The 13683-nt window shown below is 52.7% G+C and overlaps 4 protein-coding genes across 4 annotated transcripts; 2 read left to right on the top strand and 2 right to left on the bottom strand.

Moving 5' to 3' along the window:
• Positions 1–229: 229 nt before the first annotated feature.
• On the top strand, positions 230–1526 carry LOC128854480 (feather beta keratin-like; the record flags this gene model as incomplete). The annotated part of the gene is made up of 2 exons (XM_054088041.1): positions 230–409; positions 763–1526. Coding segments are annotated over 2 exons (516 nt in total), but the record flags the coding sequence as incomplete, so codon positions are not given.
• Positions 1527–3536: 2010 nt separating this feature from the next.
• On the bottom strand, positions 3537–4826 carry LOC128854479 (feather beta keratin-like; the record flags this gene model as incomplete). Its single annotated transcript, XM_054088040.1, has 2 exons — positions 3537–4293; positions 4647–4826. Coding segments are annotated over 2 exons (516 nt in total), but the record flags the coding sequence as incomplete, so codon positions are not given.
• Positions 4827–4862: 36 nt separating this feature from the next.
• LOC104058521 (feather beta keratin) lies at positions 4863–8041 on the top strand. The gene is made up of 3 exons (XM_054088039.1): positions 4863–4922; positions 6744–6896; positions 7271–8041. Exons 1-3 carry the CDS (start codon positions 4863–4865, stop codon positions 7610–7612), a joined length of 555 nt encoding a protein of 184 aa, XP_053944014.1. The 3' UTR covers positions 7613–8041.
• A 2697-nt stretch (positions 8042–10738) lies between these two features.
• LOC128854478 (feather beta keratin-like) lies at positions 10739–13042 on the bottom strand. Its single transcript, XM_054088038.1, has 3 exons — positions 13034–13042; positions 11862–11993; positions 10739–11496 (listed from the first exon to the last, which is right to left on the bottom strand). The coding sequence occupies exons 1-3, from the start codon at positions 13040–13042 to the stop codon at positions 11161–11163; spliced, it is 477 nt and encodes a 158-aa protein (XP_053944013.1). The 3' UTR covers positions 10739–11160.
• Between the last annotated feature and the right edge of the window lie 641 nt (positions 13043–13683).

Raw genomic sequence — 13683 nt, 5'->3', positions numbered from 1 at the left:
GAAATGTGCACCCTCCTGCAAAGGGGGCTGGAAACAACCCTGGCAGATTTCCCCACCCCCACGTCCGATGTGTGCACGGGACTCCTGCAGCCCTTGGGGGCACATCTTCTGCCTGTGCTGACATGTTCCTGACTGGCACATTCTTGAGCCTCTTATTGCAGTACTTGAAAGGACTCTTTGATGTAGTGGTCATCTCAGAAACGAGGAAATGGAATGGCAGCATTGATGCAAACGAAACCACAACCTGTACTATCGTGGAGGCTGTTTTGTTTTGGAGGTGACTTTGCTGGAAAATGACTGCCTGCGTGCAGTGAGTGTGGGCCTGGGGCTGTGCAGAAGCAGTATAAAAGCAGGCTCTTCTCCTCACTCTCTCATCCACTCCTCTCGCCTCCATCTGTTTGGGAACAAGGTGAGTCTGAAGATCTTTCTCCTTCTTTGAGTTTTCTCAGACGAATTCTGGCCCTTTGACTTACCCTGGGTCTTGGAACTATCTGATATAGGTTGGAGGCTGAAAAAAAGCTGTTGTAATCATTGAGGCTGAGGCTTCTTTGAGGTGTGTCTTGAGTGATGGTCTTTTCTGGAATCTCCCTGGGTTTGGTGACTCTTGATAGGGCTCTTCTGAGACAAAATAGAAGTTTCTGCATCTCCCTACAAAAGCTCTAACTCCTTTCTGTAGTTTGTTCCTTCGGGTCCTTATGGAAGGGGTACAATCTGCTCCTCACCCATCTCTCCTGCTCTTCCTCCTCCCTTTTTCTCTCCCAGGCACAGCTCCAGCCCCAAACCATGTCCTGCTACAACGCGTGCCTGCCCTGCCAGCCCTGCGGACCAACCCCACTGGCCAACAGCTGCAATGAGCCCTGTTTCAGGCAGTGCCAGGACTCCAGAGTTGTCATCGAGCCTTCCCCGGTGGTGGTGACCCTGCCCGGACCCATCCTCAGCTCCTTCCCACAGAACACCGCCGTGGGAAACTCCACTGGTGCTGCCGTTGGCAGCATCCTCAGTGATGCGGGAGTGCCCATCAACTCTGGGGGCTTCGGCCTCTCTGGCTTGTCTGGCTTCGGCAGAGGCTACTGTGGCAGGAGATGCTTCCCCTGCTAAAGCTGATGACCATGAACCTGAGGAAGGTCCCCATGGACACCCAAGATGGTCCCACGCTGGGGAAGGAACATGGACTTGTAGCTTTGAGAGGTGCTGAGCAACCCCAGCACTCCTTGCAAAAGGACAGGGTCAGCCTGGGTTCTCACAAAGCACGGCCCATGACTGCCTTTCCCCTCTGCCACTCTCTCCTTTCCCTCCCGTGTCTTTGTTCTCTTGTGCTCCCCTGGGCTGTGAGCCCCACCAATCCAGCCTAAGGAGGACCTGCTGGCCCTGTTCCCTCTGGGGCAGGCAGATGGACACCTGGTGGCATCTCTGGCACAGTCATGCGGTGAAGATTCCCTTCTACCCTCTGTGCTCTGTGCACTGGGGTCTCCACTCAGATAATTTCCTTGTACTCTTTTCAATCAATAAAGTTCTGATGCATCTCAGCCTGTGACTTTGACTCATGCTTTCCTCTCCAGAAGTTATCCCATGATGTCCAGGGACAGAGAGTTTGCTCAGAGGTGGATTTGGGACCTGGGGTGAGGGGTTTTGCAATGACTGTCAGCACAGTTTTCCTTGAGCAGGCTTGGTCTGAATTGCCTGTACCCTCTGGCTTCCACACTTGTCTGCCTGTGTGAGGTGCACGGGGATAGAACAACATAAACCAGCTCAGTCACTATCTCTTCTTTGCTGTCAACACCTTTTCTTTGCCTCAATGAGATTAGAACCATGCAGCAAGTGGTCAGGAGGAGAGGTAAAGATGTTACTGTCAAGGCTGAGACAACAGCTTCCTAGAGAGCTCAGCAGAACCTGTCCTAACTTAGCTTTGAGCTTTAGAGGTGCAGGGTGAGGAGAAGACTGGGTGGAAAACAGAAGGCTGAGAACTGCATGGGAACGTACAGCCACTGCAGCTTTGGGAAAACATTGTCCGACAGATGGGGTCCACAGGTTCTCTTGTCTTCTAGCCAGTGCTGAGATGCTTTTGGCAGGCTTGAGTTTCTGAGCAGAGAACACTGAGGAGAGCTCCTTCCCATGACTTATGTTCTCAGATGGGAAGCTGAGCCTCTCCTCCTCCTTGCTGGCCCTTTCCCCACTGGGCAGATGCTAGAAAGGCTATCCTGGGATCATAGGATCAGAGCATAATGAAGTGAGGCCATTAGGTTGTTCCCCTTGCTCCAAGCTCAGTCAGCCATGAGTGTCCAAGGACAGATACTACACAGCCTCTCGGGAAAATCTGTTCTACTGCTTGATGTTCCTCTTGGGGAAAACTATTTTCCTCCTATTGAGTCCAAATCTCTCATCTTCCAACATGAGCCCACTGTTTTTGAATCTCCCACTACCCCATTGTTAGCTTTGATCTGCCTTGTGGGGGATGTCATCATAGCTACTTCAAAGCTGCTCTTTAGTCTCTCACCCAAGCCTTCTGTTAGCACTTAGCAAGCCCCAAGCCCTCAGCCTCTTCTCCCCATCCAAGAGCTCAAGACCTTTCACAATCCTGGGCACGCTCTGCTGAACACACTCCGCTGAACACACTCCACTCAGTCAAGGTCTTTCTTGCATTAGAGCAGGCTTCGAGGTGCCATCAGGAAAGTGCTGAGCAGAATGGGACAGTCATTGCCCTCTATCTCCTAGCTCAGGTCCTGCTCATCTTGCTTAAGCTGCTTATGATATCCGTCAGTGTCCAGGAGCAGAGTTGGCAGTCACACCTCTCTGGGTGGTGTTCCTGCAAAAGACCCTTTCCCTGTCCCTGCTTTTGGGCTGCTGTTTATCAGGGGCTGAAGGATGTGTGGGGAGACAGGGCTGGCTGCTCCCAAGCCGGCTGCCGTTGGTGGTTGGGGTGGACACATGTCATCTCACCCAACTGGGTCCTGCAGCAGGTCAGCAGCTCTCCTTCCTGGGCTGCAAGGCTCTTGGCAGCCTTTGCTGCTGGTCATCGCACTGCTTTGGAGTGCTCCTGGCCAGCCCTTGGAGACACTCAGCCTGCACTTACTGCCTTTCCTGCCCTGAGTCTCTCCCTGCCTGCCCAGAACCTTTCCCAGGAAGCCCTGAGTGCAGACAGGGAAGGAGCAAGATTGGGAGGACATTAACTCTCTGTGGGCCTGTGTGGTGTTTTTACCAGTGTTCCCAGTTGGGTCAAGGGAGAAGTCGAAAAGCCAGAGAGTAAAATGCCAGTGAATGGATATCTGGGCAGTCTGAGAAGGGAAGGGGCAAAAATAAAAAATACAAGCAATGCACAGTAAATCACACACCACCTTGCACCAGCAGACCCTGCCCAGCCAGCAACTGCAGAACAAATTCTTTGGAAAGGCTGCCCAGATCGTTTCAGTAATGATCATTGTATTAACAACCACTGCACAACCACCCCAAACAACCCCTGCCAGAATCACCCCAAGGACAATGTCTCTCCCTGGACATCCTGGGAGAGCCCAGGGAAAGGATGACACAACGTCGTAGGCTGGGATGCAGCAGAGCTTTAATGAGTCAAAAGATGGAGATGAAGTCACTTTGAGTGGAGATTCTGGTGCAGGGAGAACCAGGGTTGGAGGAGAGCCTGTGCCTCAAGGCTGTGGTATAGATCTCCATCTGCCTACCCCACAGAGGGAACAGGGCCAGCAGGTCCTCCTTAGGCTGGATTGGTGGGGCTCACAGCCCAGGGGAGCACAAGAGAACAAAGACACGGGAGGGAAAGGAGAGAGTGGCAGAGGGGAAAGGCAGTCATGGGCCGTGCTTTGTGAGAACCCAGGCTGACCCTGTCCTTTTGCAAGGAGTGCTGGGGTTGCTCAGCACCTCTCAAAGCTACAAGTCCATGTTCCTTCCCCAGCGTGGGACCATCTTGGGTGTCCATGGGGACCTTCCTCAGGTTCATGGTCATCAGCTTTAGCAGGGGAAGCATCTCCTGCCACAGTAGCCTCTGCCGAAGCCAGACAAGCCAGAGAGGCCGAAGCCCCCAGAGTTGATGGGCACTCCCGCATCACTGAGGATGCTGCCAACGGCAGCACCAGTGGAGTTTCCCACGGCGGTGTTCTGTGGGAAGGAGCTGAGGATGGGTCCGGGCAGGGTCACCACCACCGGGGAAGGCTCGATGACAACTCTGGAGTCCTGGCACTGCCTGAAACAGGGCTCATTGCAGCTGTTGGCCAGTGGGGTTGGTCCGCAGGGCTGGCAGGGCAGGCACGCGTTGTAGCAGGACATGGTTTGGGGCTGGAGCTGTGCCTGGGAGAGAAAAAGGGAGGAGGAAGAGCAGGAGAGATGGGTGAGGAGCAGATTGTACCCCTTCCATAAGGACCCGAAGGAACAAACTACAGAAAGGAGTTAGAGCTTTTGTAGGGAGATGCAGAAACTTCTATTTTGTCTCAGAAGAGCCCTATCAAGAGTCACCAAACCCAGGGAGATTCCAGAAAAGACCATCACTCAAGACACACCTCAAAGAAGCCTCAGCCTCAATGATTACAACAGCTTTTTTTCAGCCTCCAACCTATATCAGATAGTTCCAAGACCCAGGGTAAGTCAAAGGGCCAGAATTCGTCTGAGAAAACTCAAAGAAGGAGAAAGATCTTCAGACTCACCTTGTTCCCAAACAGATGGAGGCGAGAGGAGTGGATGAGAGAGTGAGGAGAAGAGCCTGCTTTTATACTGCTTCTGCACAGCCCCAGGCCCACACTCACTGCACGCAGGCAGTCATTTTCCAGCAAAGTCACCTCCAAAACAAAACAGCCTCCACGATAGTACAGGTTGTGGTTTCGTTTGCATCAATGCTGCCATTCCATTTCCTCGTTTCTGAGATGACCACTACATCAAAGAGTCCTTTCAAGTACTGCAATAAGAGGCTCAAGAATGTGCCAGTCAGGAACATGTCAGCACAGGCAGAAGATGTGCCCCCAAGGGCTGCAGGAGTCCCGTGCACACATCGGACGTGGGGGTGGGGAAATCTGCCAGGGTTGTTTCCAGCCCCCTTTGCAGGAAGGTGCACATTTCTTCCCACCAAGTGAGGCCTCTCCTGGGTTCTCCAGTGTTCCTGTGCCTGAGAATGTGCCGCATCCTTCTCCCTCCCCATATGCCTCCTTGCTACTCCAGCACTCACTGGTCATTGATTCCAGAAGTAGTTGGGCTGTGCTGCTGCTTTCTAATGCCTTCACCCAAGGGAAATTTGCGCTTCTGGGGAGAGATTTGCTGATTTCTTTGGCAAAGTTGTGCCCACTCTTCTCAGTCTCTGTGGGTTCCCATCCAGTGCCATCAGCAGCCTTACAGAAGGAGAATGTTGCCCTCCTGAACTCTGTGATTCGTCATCAGCCCCTGAGGAGTTGAGTCCCTCCTCACTGTCTGAGCAATGGGTTGGGGCTCAGACAGGGCCTTCTTCCTCCCATTCTCCCCAGACCACCACGTGCTTTGGCCGCACACTTTAGACCCTGACCAGCACCACACCCAGATTCCTGTCCAGTTGCCCAAAACACAATGCCTGTTGTGCAAAGCAGCTGATTTGTGGGAGTGTTGGGCAAGGAGGTCAAGCTGAGGGCAATGGCCATTGGTTCTGGTAGGAGCTGTATATTCGGTACAGCCCAGTTGTGGAAGATGATTTTCCTGAAGAAAGGATGCTGTTGCCCTTGCTGGAGGGGAATTCAGATGAAAGCAGTATAAAGGCCTGTGGTCAGCACGTAGTCCTGGCTTGGCCTCATTCCAAAAGGATGATCCACTAACTGCCCAAAATGAGAGGGTAATTCCCCAGGGGTAGGGAGAGTCTGTCCCAGGAATCTTGCCTACTGAAGGCATTTTGTCTCTCTGCTGGAACGCTTCCCATTTGCCTCCATGTTTGCAGGCAGGGAAGTTCATCACCTCCTTGATGTGGTGTGAGATCTGGGTTTGTACCCAGGGCCCTTCTGAGCACATCCCCTCGCTGAGCATCCTCAGGCGTGTGGCACTGCAGGGTCCTGGCAGCCCTCACTCCTTTGGAGGTCAGGGAAGGTTCCTTACCTTGCCAAAAGTGTTATGTTTTCCTCCAGGCAGAGGAATCAGAGAATCATAGAATGGTTTGAGTTTGAAGGGACCTTAAAGACCATCTAATTCTAACTCCCCTGCCATGGAGAGAGACACCTCCAACTATGTCAGGCTGCTCAAGGCCCCGTCCAAGATAGCATTGTACACTTCCCCTGGGTCATGGGGTCCTGACTGAGGACGGCAACCTTTCTTCCCAACACAGAGCGTTCAGGAGGGCTCCTCAATACAGCCTGGTCCCCTTGGATAAGGAGATGAGTTCTGTATGGTCATCCCGTTCTATCAGCCAAGTCTTTCCCCAAAATTGATTTTGCTCCCGATGGACAGTCTGGAGGACGTTCTCGGACTCTAAGATTGTAGCACAGTTTAGTCCCCAATCTCTTCTGCTGCAAGAGGTGCTTCTTTTCCAGATGTACGACTTGTCATTTGTCTTCCTTGAATGCCACGCAAATCTCACAGCCCCACTGCCCCAAGCCAATATCCCCTACTTGTTTGGGATGTCATGACCACTTAGGAGTCATCTTCTGCCTACAGGGACATAATTCTGATGGGGAATTCCTTGGGGCTCTCACTCCAGCTCAGGAATGGAGCGTGTGTCACACACCACGCCTGTCAGAAACAAGGAAATGAAATGGCTGCGTTGATGGAAACCAAACCACAACCTGTGCCAGCAGGGAGGCTGTTTTGTTTTGGAGGTGACTCTGCTGAAAAATTACTGCCTGTGCACAGTGAGTGTGGGCCTGGGGCGGTGCAGGAGCAGTATAAAAGCAGGTCCTTCTCCTCAGTCTGTCATCCACTCCTCTCGCCTCCTTTTCCTTGGGATCAAGGTGAGTCTGAAGCCCTGTCCCCTCCTTCTTGTCTATCTCTTCCTTCTCTATTGGATTGTTCAACACATCCCTGCCTCTTTTCCCCTGTGCTTGGGGTTTGGGCTGCTTGTCATGGGAGAGGGAAGGGGACAGAATGTGTGGGATTGAGAGGCATAGATATGCTGAGGTGCCCCCTGAGCTATGGGTAGGTAGGGATCTTCCTGGGCTTGGTCCTTCCTGGAAGGACTCTTTTGGGCTGAAGGAAAGGAAAAACACATGAGCCACAACAACTCGACTTCTTCTATTGCGCTGATGGATTTTTCCTACTGTAGAATGGATACAGGCTGTTCCTCACCCATCCCCCTTGCTGTACTTCTTCCCTGCTTCTCTCCCAGGTGCATCTCCAGCCCCAAGCCATGTCCTGCTACAACACCTGCCTGCCCTGCCAGCCCTGCGGCCCGACCCCACTGGCCAACAGCTGCAATGAGCCCTGTTTCAGGCAGTGCCAGGACTCCAGAGTTGTCATCCAGCCCTCCCCGGTGGTGGTGACCCTGCCCGGACCCATCCTCAGCTCCTTCCCACAGAACACCGCCGTGGGAAACTCCACCGGCGCTGCCGTTGGCAGCATCCTCAGTGATGCGGGAGTGCCCATCAACTCTGGGGGCTTTGGCTTCTCTGGCTTTGGTTTGTCCGGCTTGGGCGGCCGTTACTGTGGCAGGAGATGCTTCCCCTGCTAAAGCTACTGGCCATGGCCCTGAGGAAGGTCTCCACAGACATCCAAGATGATCTCACTCTGGGGAAGAATCATGGCCTTGTAGCTTTGAGAGAGGCTGAGCAACCCCAGAAGTCCTTGCAAAAGGACAGGGTCAGCCTGGGCTCTCACAAAGCACGGCCCATGACTGCCTTTCCCCTCTGCCACTCTCTCCTTTCCTTCTCGTGTCCTTGTTCTCTTGTGCTCCCCTGGGCTGTGAGCCCCACCAATCCAGTCTAGGGAGGACCTGCTGGCCCTACTGCCTCTGTGGGGCAGGCAGATGGACACCCGGTGGCATCTCTGCTACAGTCATGCGGTGAAGACTCCTTTCTACCCTTTGTGCTCCACGCATTGGGGTCTCCACTCAGATAACTTCATTGTACGCTTTTCACTTAATAAAGTTCTGATGCATCTCAGCCCGTGCGTTTTACTCTGTTCCACTGCTTGATGTTCCTCTTGGGGAAACCATTTTCCTCCTATGCAGTCAAAATTCTTATCTTTCAAAGTGAGCCCAATGTTTTAATTCCTCCAACCACACAGTGCCACAGCACTGAGCCTGGGTCTGTCTTGCGGGATACTTTAGCTACTCCAAAGCTAATCTTTGTCCTGCCACAAACCCTTCTCTTAACACTCAGAGAGTCCAATCTCCTAAACCTCAGTTCCCCACCCAAGGGCTCAAACCTCCTCACCATCCTGGACACCCTGTGCTGAACTCACTGCTCTTGGTTAAGTTCATTCCCAATTTCCTGGCCAGGTTTCCAAAACATGATATCTGTAGTGCAAACCACCTGAGGTGTGGGAGTGTGTGCAAGAAGGTCAAGCTGAGAGCAATGGCTTTTGGGGCTACTAGGAGCTGCATACTTGGGTACAGCCTGAAGGTGGATGGTGGTTTTTATGGGAGAGACATGGAGCTGCCATGGCTGCAGGGGAATTCTGCCCTGTGTGGGACACGGGCCTGTGAACTGTTCATACTCCTGGCTTGGCCTCATACCAAAAGGCCAAACCACAACTGATCCAAAATGAGAACGTGTTGCCATGAGTATCAAGAGTCTGTTGAAGAAGCTTGGCTTGAAGAAGCTTGACTTGAAGAAGCATTGCCTTCTATGCTGGGACACATCCTATCTGTCTCCATGTCTGCAGGGCAGGGAAGCTCATCCCCTCCTTGATGTGGTCTGAGGGCTGGGTTTGTACCCAACTCCCTTCTGAGTGCATCCCCTGCCCGAGAATCCTCAGGCATGTGGCACTGCTCCTTGGGAGGTTCGGGGAAGGTTCCTTACCATGCCAAACATGTTGGGTTTTACTCCAGGCAGAGGAATCCTCTGGGGCGTGGGAAAGGGGCATGCTAAAGCCATAATGCCAAGAGAAGACGTATGGCTTGGAAGTCAGGAATGAGTCCCAGCTGGTGGAGGACTGCAAGCTCTCAGTCCCTCCGTGGAGCTTACTCACGCGAGCTCCTCACCACAGCCTGGTACCTTTGGCCAGGAAGTTGAAGCCTGTGTGTCCATTCCCTTCTACAGGCCAAGTGTTTTCACAAGCTTGAATCTGCCTCTGAGGACAGATCAATCAAGAGGAGGTTCAGGAATCTAAGACCGTACCACACTTCAGTCCCCAGTGTATTCTACTGCAAGAGATGCTTCCTTTCCAGCTGTACGACTTGTCATCTGTCTTCCTTGACTGCCACAACAATACCACAGCTCCTTTGCCACAGGCTACATCCTCAGCTTGCAATGCACATCCTCTACTTTACTTCCCACACATCCTTCAGCCCCTGACAAGCAACAGCCCAAAAACAGGGCCAGGGAAAGGGGCTTTGGCAGGAACCCCATCCAAAGAGGTGTGACTGCCAGCACTGCTCCTGGACTCTGAGGGCCACCATCAACACCCTGGGCAAAATGAGCAGGACCTGAGGTAGGAAGGCAGCGACTATCCCATTCTGCTCAGCAATCGCCTGATGGCTTCTCAAACCCTGCTGTAATGCAAGAATGACCTTGACCAAGTGGAGTACACAAGAGGGTGTTCAGGGATGTGGAGGGACTTAATATTTTGTTTGGGGAGAAAAGGTTTGGGAGATTGGGCTCTCTGAGTGTAAAGAGATTTTCATAGATGACTAAAGAGCAGCTTTGGAGTAGCTCTCATGAGGTCCTATACAAGACAGATAGAGGCAAACACTGTGGTATTGTGTTCTTGGGGGACTCAAAACACTGGGCTCAAGTTGGAAGATGAAAGGTTTGGACTCAATAGGAGGAAAATGGTTTTCCCGAAAAGAAGCATCAAGCAGTGAACAGATTGCCTGGGGAGGCTGTGCAGTATCTGTCCTTGGACGCTCATAGCTGACTGAGCTTGGAGCAAGGGGAACAACCTAATGGCCTCTGGAGGTCCTTCCCAACTTGATTATGCTCTGATCCCATGGTCCCAGGACAGCCTTTCTGGCCTCTGCCCAGTGGGGAAAGGGCCAGCAAGGAGGAGGAGAGGCTCAGCTTCCCATTTGAGGACACAAGTCATGGGAAGGAGCTCTCCTCAGTGCTCTCTGCTCAGAAACTCAAGCCTGCCAAAAGCATCTCAGCACTGGCTACTGTCCAGTGACCAGAGGACCTGTGGACCCCATCTGCTGGGACAATGTTTTCTCAAAGCTGCAGTGGACATACATCCCCATGCTGTTCTCAGGCTTTTGTTTTCCACCTGGTCTTCTCATCCCACACCTCTAAACCTCAAAGCTAAGTTAGGACAGGTTCTGCTGAGCTCTCTAGGAAGCTGTTGTCTCCGCCTTGACAGTAACATCTTTATCCCACCTCCTCCTGACCACGTGCTCCAATATGCTAAGCTCACGGAAGAAAAGAAAGGGTGTTGACAGCAAAGAAGAGATAGTGACTGAGCTGGTTTATGTTGTTCTATCTCCATGCACCCCACGCAGGCAGAAAAGTGTAGAAACCAGAGGGTAAAAGCAATTCAGACCAAGCCTGCTCAAGGAAACCTGTGCTGACAATCACTGCACAACTACATCCTGCCCCGCCCCCCTCCACCTTCCATAGCCACAGCTGAGTGATCTCTCTGTCCCTAGACAGGACGGGGGAACATCTGGAGAGGAAAGCATGAGTCAAAGTCACAGGCTGAGATGCAGCAGTTTTATTGAGTGAAAAGACTACATTGAATTTATTTGAGTGGAGACCTCAATGCACAGAGCACGAAGGGTAGAAAGGAATCTTCACCTTATGGCTGTGGCAGAGATACCAGCAGGTGTCCATCTGCCTGTCCCACAAGGCCAAAGGGCCAGCAGGTCCTCTCTAGGCTGGATTGGTGGGGCTCACAGCCCAGGGAACACAAGAGAACGAGGACACGGGAGGAAAAGGAGAGAGTGGCAGAGCAGAAAGGCAGTCATGGGCCGTGCTTTGTGAGAGCCCAGGTTGGCCCCATCCCGTTGCAAGGGGTGCTGGGGTTGCTCAGCTCCCATTAAAGCTACAAGGCCATGATCCGTCCACAGTGCAAGACCATCTTGGGTGTCCATGGGGACCTTTCCCAGGGCCATGGTCAGCAGCTTTAGCAGGGGAGGCACCTGGTGCCACAGTAGCGGCCACCGAAGCCAGACAAGCCGGAGAGGCCAAAGCCCCCAGAGTTGATGGGCACTCCCGCATCACTGAGGATGCTGCCAACAGCAGCGCCGGTGGAGGATCCGACGGCCGTGTTCTGTGGGAAGGAGCTGAGGATGGGTCCGGGCAGAGTCACCACCACCGGGGAGGGCTGGATGACAACCCTGGAGTCCTGGCACTGCCTGAAACAGGGCTCATTGCAGCTGTTGGCCAGTGGGGTCGGGCCGCAGGGCTGGCAGGGCAGGCAGGTGTTGTAGCAGGACATGGCTTGGGGCTGGAGATGCACCTGGGAGAGAAGCAGGGAGGAAGTACACCATGGGAGATGGGTGAGGAGCAGTCTGTATCCACTCTACAAGGAGCTGAAGGAACAAACTACAGACAAGAGAAGGAGGGTATCTATGGAGATCCACATGCTTCTCCTTTCTCCCTTAGAGCTCTGCTTAGTGTTACCATGCCCAGGGAGATTCCTGACAAGATAATCGCTCAGGAGACACCTCAGACAAACTAAGGCATCTCTCCATGTTATGAACTATTCCCCCCTCCTTCCCCTACCCAACAGTTCCAAGACCCATGGTAAAACAATTTGGTCAGTATGTGCTGAGAAATGCACAGTAGGAGGAGAAGAAGGAAGAGAAAGATCTTCAGACTCACCTTTTTCCCAAACAGATGGAGGTGAGAGGAGTGGATGAGAGAGTGAGGAGAAGAGTCTGCTTTTATACCGCTCCTGCACAGCCCCAGGCCCACACTCACTGCACGCAGGCAGCAATTTTCCAGCAAAGTCACCTCCAAAACAAAACAGCCTCCCTGATCGTTTGGTTTTCATCAAAGCTGCCATTCCATTTCCTTGTTCCTGAGATGACAATCAGGTCATGGAAGGTCCTTTCAAGTACTGTAATGAGAGGCATAAGAATGTGCCAGGCAAGACCACATCAGCAGAGGCAGAAAATGTGCCCCCAGGGGCTGGAGGAGACATCAGACATGAGTGTGGGGAAATCTGCCAAGGTTGTTTCCAGCCCCCTTTGCAGGAAGGTGCACATTTCTTCCCACCAAGTGAGGCCTCTCCTGGGTGCTCCAGTGTTCCTGTGCCTGAGAATGTGCCACATCCTTCTCCCTCCCTGTCTGCCTCCTTGCTACTCCAGCACTCATTGGTCATTGATTCCAGAAGTAGTTGGGCTGCACTGCTGCTTTCTAATGCCTTCACCCAAGGGAAATTTGTGCTTCTGGGGAGAGATTTGCTGGTTTCTTTGGCAAAGTTGTGCCCTCTCTTCTCAGTCTCTGTGGGTTCCCAACCAGTGCCACCAGCAGCCTTACAGAAGGAGAATGTTGCCCTCCTGAACTCTGTGATTTGTCATCAGCCCCTGAGGAGTTGAGTCCCTCCTCACTGTCTGAGCGATGGGTTGGGGCTCAGACAGGGCCTTCTTCCTCCCATTCTCCCCAGACCACCACGTGCTTTGGCCGCACACTTTAGACCCTGACCAGCACCACACCCAGATTCCTGTCCAGTTGCCCAAAACACAATGCCTGTTGTGCAAAGCAGCTGATTTGTGGGAGTGTTGGGCAAGGAGGTCAAGCTGAGAGCAATTGCCACTGGTACTGCTTGGAGCTTGTACTTGAGTACAGCCCAGTGCTTGAGAATGGATTTCTGGGGGGAGACATGGAGCTGCCCTGGCTGGAAGGGAACTCAGACCTGTGTAACACATGTTCTTGTGGTCAGCATGTAGTCCTGGCTTGGCCTCATTCCAGAAGGCTGATCCACAAGAGGACAGAAATTAGAGAATGACTCGCAAGGGGTACAGAGAGTCTGCCCCAGGAATTTCGCTTACTGAATGCATTTTGACTCCCTGCTGGAAGGCCTCCCATCTGCCTCTGTGTCTTCGGGGCAGGGAAGTTCATCACCTCCTTGATGTGGTGTGAGATCTGGGTTTGTACCCAGGGCCCTTCTGAGGACATCCCTTCCCTGAGCATCCTCAGGCGTGTGGCACTGCAGGGTCCTGGCAGCCCTTACTGCTTGGCAGTTTGGGGAAGATTCCTTATCTAACCAGAAGTGTTGGGTTTTCGTCCAGGCAGAGGAAATCTCTGGGGCATTGGAAAGGGTCATGCTAAAGCCCTAATGCCCGAGAAGGCATGTGGCCTGGGAACTAGGAATGAGTCCCAACTGATGGGGAATGGGAAATATTTCTTTAACTTCCTGGAGCTTATTCAGAGCTTCTCAACACAGCCTGGTCCCTTTCATCAGGAAGCTGAGACCTGAAGAACAGTTCAGTTCCCAGTCTGTTCTGCTACAAGAGGTGCTTCCTTTCCAGGTGTACGACTTGTCATTTGTCTTCTTTGATAGCCACGATAATCCTAAAGCCCATTCTCCCCAAGCCAAAATCTCCTACTTGTTCAGGACCTCACAACTACTTAGGAGGCATCTTCTGCCCAAAGGGACATGATTGTGCGTAGGAAATCTTTGTGACTCTCCTCCTAGCAC

Source organism: Cuculus canorus, chromosome 25 (genome assembly GCF_017976375.1).
Source record: "Cuculus canorus isolate bCucCan1 chromosome 25, bCucCan1.pri, whole genome shotgun sequence".
Classification (NCBI taxonomy): Eukaryota; Metazoa; Chordata; class Aves; order Cuculiformes; family Cuculidae; genus Cuculus; species Cuculus canorus.
Note: the sequence above shows the minus strand (reverse complement) of the source record. Positions and strands in the feature narration are given on the sequence as shown.

Excerpts from the sequence above, each read along its gene's own strand:
- LOC104058521 (XM_054088039.1), top strand. The coding sequence starts at position 4,863 with ATGACCACTACATCAAAGAGTCCTTTCAAGTACTGCAATAAGAGGCTC. Across the intron at positions 4,923-6,743 it reads AGAGGCTCAAGAATGTGCCA|GGAGGCTGTTTTGTTTTGGA; the intron begins GTCAGGAACATG and ends CTGTGCCAGCAG. Across the intron at positions 6,897-7,270 it reads TCCTTTTCCTTGGGATCAAG|GTGCATCTCCAGCCCCAAGC; the intron begins GTGAGTCTGAAG and ends CTTCTCTCCCAG.
- LOC128854478 (XM_054088038.1), bottom strand. Across the intron at positions 11,497-11,861 it reads TCCATCTGTTTGGGAAAAAG|GTGCATCTCCAGCCCCAAGC; the intron begins GTGAGTCTGAAG and ends CTTCTCTCCCAG.